This window comes from Myotis brandtii, unplaced genomic scaffold (assembly GCF_000412655.1).
Source record: "Myotis brandtii unplaced genomic scaffold, ASM41265v1 scaffold371, whole genome shotgun sequence".
Classification (NCBI taxonomy): Eukaryota; Metazoa; Chordata; class Mammalia; order Chiroptera; family Vespertilionidae; genus Myotis; species Myotis brandtii.
Genome location: NW_005364265.1, coordinates 1,047,367 through 1,053,366, shown reverse-complemented (window position 1 = coordinate 1,053,366; position 6,000 = coordinate 1,047,367). Strand labels below are relative to the sequence as shown.

Below are 6,000 nucleotides of genomic sequence, written 5' to 3'. Positions count from 1 at the left end.
GGGAGGGGGCATGGGGGGGAGGCCAGCGCCCCGCCCTCCATGGGGGTGGGAGAGGCCGATCAGGGGCAGGGCCAGCTGGGGTGAGGGGCTGCGGGACTTGGCTTTGTTTACTGTTATGCTTGCATCGCCTAGAATAGTGATTGTCATATAGTACATGTCATTAAATATATTTTGGATAGATAGGTGGATAGATGGATGAATAGATGAATGCATGGATGGATTAAAATCCTGACTCCATATCTGCCTATCTCTTTGATGGAAAGGTACTTTACCTCTCTTGAGTTTACTTCCTTTCCCCATAAAATAATAGTAGTGACCTCAAAGGGTTGTTGTGAGAATTAAATAAGAAAATGTATGTAAAAATTTCTGTTGTTTGCTTGGTGAGTGTTTCTATGTATGTCTGATGCAAAATATCTTTTTTCAGTTTCATGAAGAAAGGGAAATGGCCTGGGATCAAAGAGAAGTTGAGCTGGAACGTCAACTAGACATTTTTGACCGTCAGCAAAATGAAATACTAAATGCAGCACAAAAGGTCTGAGTGATTAATCCTATTTGCTACTCTGTAGCATGGCCTATAATGTTAGCCATAGTAATGTTTTCTAATGTCAGAGATGGAATTTTAACTTGCTATCTTTTTATATTTCAAATATAAGTGGGCTTTAACCATGTCTTGTCATATAGTTGTAAAAATGAATGTTCTTTCCTTCAATGCTACAACTGTTGTTTTTTTTTAATGCTATTTTTAATAGTTTGAAGATGTTATAGGATCAATGCCAGACCCGAGCTTGCCCCTTCCAAATCAACTTGAGATTGCTCTAAGAAAAATTAAGGAGAATGTTCAAATAATTCTAGAAACACGGGCAACTTGTAAATCACTAGAGGAGGTAATTAGAAAAATTTGCATTTTGATTAGTATATTATTGGGTATGTAGAATTTTTTAAATGCGTAATATATTTTAATGAGGTCGATGTATAGAATGATGAATCTGTTGCTAGTTCTACCCTCCTTTTCTACTCTCCCATAATGCTTGTAATAGGCAATAAAGAAAAACAGATATGGCTAATTAGAATTAATTATTCATTTAATTACTACTTGTTACTTTGGGGCACACTAATAGTTGTATTGAAACAAAAAGAACATTTGATTGTAGTTTTATAAGCAATATATTACCTTCTTTTGTATGATCAAGAATTGTTTTCAGCCTTGCTTATTTGAAGTGTATGTTGTATACTCTGAATCAGTTTCAGTTAATTCCTTTTGTGGGTGGTTAAAGGGTTTGAAGGAGAGCTAGAAATTAGTACTTGTTTCTTTAATCTAGGCCAGCGGTTCTCAACCTGTGGGTCGCGACCCCTTTGGGGGTCAAACGACCGACCCTTTAATAGGGGTCGCCTAAGACCATCGGAAAACACATATATAATTACATATTGTTTTTGTGATTAATTACTATGCTTTAATTGTGTTCAATTTGTAACAATGAAAATACATCCTGCATATCAGATATTTATATTACAATTCATAATAGTAGCAAAATTACAGTTATGAAGTAGCAACGAAAATAATTTTATGGTTGGGGGTCACCACAACATGAGGAACTGTTTTAAAGGGTCATGGCATTAGGAAGGTTGAGAACCACTCATCTAGGCCTACAACTTGATTAAGAGGATCAAATATCTTCTTTATTTAATTATATGGAAAGTAATTTAAACTGAATATGATTTTCATCTTAGTTTACATCTAAATCTATTAATTGTAAATACATTTAAACATAATTTTGCTAGTAGAATTGTATATTTTTAGTCAATTGAGGACACTTAGATTTTCTTCAGTAATTGTAAGATTTATCATTTATGTGAATTTTCATTGAGTTACTGCATTTAAAATATCTGCCTTAATCCTCTTGAATAGGCAACACTTTTTTTTCCCTATTTTGTTTTCATAAACCACAGATTTTATAATAGTGATTTATTGACTTCAGCCAGTAAAGTTCCAATTTTTATACCTAGCTGATGTATGAATTACTCTTCTAGTGCTTTGATAGTCAGTGGGCTTAAGAGGAACAATTTATTACAGTTTTTTTCCAAATTTAGCACCACCTCACATTTCTAGTTCTAAAACTATAACATCTAAATAAAGTACCTTAAATTTCATTTTCATAATAATTGTTTCTTAACACATGCAATAGTCTTACAAATAAAATATGCATCCAGATAACTTAGCTGTCACATAAAAATATCAGTTTAACTTTATTAACATCTTTTGGCTGTTTTAAGTATGTTGTGAAAAATAAAGGGAAACTCCTCTCTAAACTTGTAACTAATTTAAAGTTCAGATGAAACATTTTAAAAGAAAAAATATACTTTAATAATATGATTTGATCATTGCAGAAGCTAAAAGAAAAAGAATCTGCTTTACGGTTAGCAGAGCAAAATATTTTGTCAAGAGACAAAGTAATCAACGAACTCAGGCTTCGTTTACCTGCCACCGCAGAACGAGAAAAGCTTATAGCTGAACTAGGCAGAAAGGAGGTAGAACCACAGTTCTATCACACATTGAAAATTGCTCAGCAGACTATTGCAAACATGCAAGCAAGGCTGAATCAGAAGGAAGACATGTTAAAGAAGTATCAGCGTCTTCTGGAAAAAGCCAGAGAGGTAATTTATTTATTTGTTTGTTTGTTTGTTTGTTTAATCAATCTATCTATCTATCTATCTATCCATCTACCTACCTATCTATCTATCTAATGCAAATATTATTCTGCCCTGAAGTGGTAGTGCATTTCTTGCCTTTCAAATGATTCTATTTAGGAATTATCACTTTCATGTGATTAGATTACAGATCTGTCAGAAAAACTGGCAGTTTATATATGTGAATCTTTCCCATATGGATTGACTAAATCAGGAATAGCTGTCACAGAGAAACCATGATAATGAAAAATACCAGCTGAGTTTATGATATTGAAAAATACCAGTTGAGTTTATAAGTCAGAAAGTTAGAAATCTGTCTCACTAGTAGTAATAAGTGAAATCAGATTTGCTAGAACTTTGGTGGTGGTGGACAGGGGAAATCTGCATTTAAAACATAAAAAATTTTTCTAGAAATAAGTTAAAAGATGATAGGTACATATTATTCTAATATTAAGATTAAATTATGATCTAAGGCCAGACTTGTCACCTTGAAGTGTGTACTAGTGAAAATGCATACTGGTGTAAATATATGCATGCAGATATTGTTCTTTCCCTGTCTCAGGGATTTTGGAAGATTAAAGATAACAGATATTTAAGATTCTAATGTGAATTTATTTAAATCACTATTTAAGATATAGTTTTGATTTTCTATAAAACAGGAGCAAAGAGAAATTGTTAAGAAACATGAAGAAGATCTTCATATTCTTCATCATAAATTAGAACTACAGGCTGATAGTTCACTCAATAAATTCAAACAAACAGCTTGGGTAAGAGTCTAAGAACTTTGTTCTATTCTTTACAGATTTTTGAGATCGTATACTTGAAAATTTAGCTCTCTTTTTTTGGGGGGTGAGGGAGTAGAAGCCACCCTATTTTTTATTTTTTGCCAGAATAATCTTCTGAAAACACAATTCTGATCATTCTTCTCCCTAGACTGATGCTTATAAAATCTTGTTTAAATTCTGTAGCCATGTACTAAAAGCCTTCCATGATCTGACCTCAGTTTTTGTTTTTGTTTTCAAATTTTGCTCATTATAACTGATTTTCATGTTTTGAATTCAGCTTATACTTGGTGCTGATCTTGTCTTCTGTATGTGTGAAATGATCTTTCATCTCCTAATATGCAAACCTTATCATACTTGAACCTTAACTCATTAATTCAATCCACATTTCTTGATACTTCACTACATATAGGGACTTCGCTAGATACTGGGAATACAAAGAACCCGATCTCTATTAACTGTTTTCTTTAAGCTTTCATTGCTTATTAAATTTTAGATTAGATATTATTTTTGATTATTTGAGGAATACATTAAAATTATGGAATAAGCATTGCATTGAATTATACATGTTTATAGCTAATTTATTCACATTTCATAGGATTTACTAAAACAGTCTCCTACTCCAGTTCCTACCAACAAGCATTTTATTCGTTTGGCTGAGATGGAACAGACAGTAGCAGAACAAGATGACTCTCTTGCTTCACTTTTGATAAAACTAAAAAAAGTGTCTCAAGAATTGGAGAGACAAAAAGAAATCACTGAGTTAAAAATCAAAGATTTTGAAAATACCAAATTACGGTAAGCCTTAGAAATGTATTATAACAATAGGCAAATAGTAATAATGATATAATGAGGATAAACCTGTTTTCTATGTGCACTGTTTTGAAAACTTTATGTATATTATCTTGTTTTATCCTCAGGACACTTATGATATAGGTCATATTCTCCCCATTCATCACATAGGAAACTAGGCCACAGGGAGGCTCAGTTACAGGCCTGGGAGCAGGTGGAAAAGTCAAAATTTGAATCTAGTAAGTCTAGTTTCAAGCACCAACCCAGAATCTTGTCCAGAATCTTGTTTTTAACCTCTACGCTTCTGTTTCATCATCTGTAATATGGAAATGACAATATTTAACCTGGTTCCTTCAGGATGATTATTTGAAGGCCAAATGCTCTTGTATAAGAAAGTAATTTCAAAATTGTAAAGTAACAAATAAACATAAATTTTTGTTATATGTCTATAACAGTTCCTGGCACACAATAGAAGTTCAGTAAATATTTGTTGTATGAAAAATTAACTATTTTTTTTATTATAGTGACAGTAGAGGGTTCGCAGCATTCATTCTCTGCATTAGAGATTTTAAACATTGCTCAATTAATTTATCAGAATATAGATTTTTAAACCTAAAATAGGTTTATAGTTATGTATTTTATAATCATTGTAGAACTAACTCTCTGCACCTTGATTTCTTATCTGAATAAATGAGAAAGCTGAACAACTTATAATTGCATTCCAGCTCTGAAACTCTTACTAGAACCTTTTTGACTCACTTATCCAAGATGCGTCTAACAAAATAAACATTATTTTTGCTTTAGTAAGAAGCTACCACTTTAAAGAGATTATTCTCTAAAAGAGAATTAGCAATAGCATATGGTGTCCTTTAAATCAAATTTTCCCCATTCTATTAAATTTTATAACTGAGATGTTATTTTGATAAAGTAAGTCTCTGTCATGTTTTAGAGTATAAAGTTGCTTCTGCTTTTTAACCCAATCCCTGGGTACAGAAAATAATCATCTTTTGAAATTACCTTGTATATATAATTTCTTTTGCCAGTTGAAATACTTGAGTTAGTTTTTTTAGTCATGTCATTTTAGTGTAAAATTATACTTTTATCCTCTGTGTGCAAATTGGTATTATTGACAGAGAACATTTAAATCTGTAGAAAAATTTTGTAAGAGTTTATTAGAGTTTAATTTGAACCGAACATATGCCTGGAAGCAAGATCTCTATAGATAGAACAATGCTTCCCAGGACAGTTTGCGGTTTCTTTTTTGCATTTGGAATTAAGGAAAGAGCGGCAAGGAAGATTACATGAAGGTGGGAGAAAGCAAGGCAGGGATTACGGAATAATTAACAAGATTGTGTGCTCTCTTCCAGGGGTCTAAAAAATAGGCATTTCAAAGGTGCGTTAACCTAGATGTACAAAAACAATGGGCAGAGCTCGCTTGGAGCAAAGATAAACCTTTTACTAAAGAAGTTAAAGTCTGGAGCATGGCTACCTACCATGACCTGCTCAGTTAAGAATTTATAATCAGAGCATCCTGAGGTTATTTTCCATTAGATTTATTACAGTATCCCTTTTTTGTCCACAGTATGCATATTTTATTGTCTTAGAAGTGTATAGAAAATTATAGATTCTTGTGTTTTCTTAAGTAAAATCTTATAGTTTCACAATTTGATGGTTAAAGTGACAAGTTTTTCTGCTGAAAACAACAAGTCTCAGAGTGTTTAACACTTGTTCATAATTTAAT

At 32.3% G+C, this 6,000-nt stretch overlaps 1 protein-coding gene across 3 annotated transcripts in view; it reads left to right on the top strand.

Moving 5' to 3' along the window:
* CEP290 (centrosomal protein 290kDa) overlaps positions 1 to 6,000 on the top strand; it is a 116,263-nt gene that overhangs the window by 71,143 nt on the left and 39,120 nt on the right. For all 3 annotated transcript variants that reach the window (XM_014544593.1, XM_014544591.1, XM_014544592.1), the window contains 5 exons: positions 425 to 532; positions 750 to 884; positions 2,386 to 2,652; positions 3,345 to 3,452; positions 4,066 to 4,265. In XM_014544593.1, coding sequence (XP_014400079.1) covers positions 425 to 532; positions 750 to 884; positions 2,386 to 2,652; positions 3,345 to 3,452; positions 4,066 to 4,265 — 818 coding nt within the window. The remainder of the gene's footprint in view (positions 1 to 424; positions 533 to 749; positions 885 to 2,385; positions 2,653 to 3,344; positions 3,453 to 4,065; positions 4,266 to 6,000) is intronic.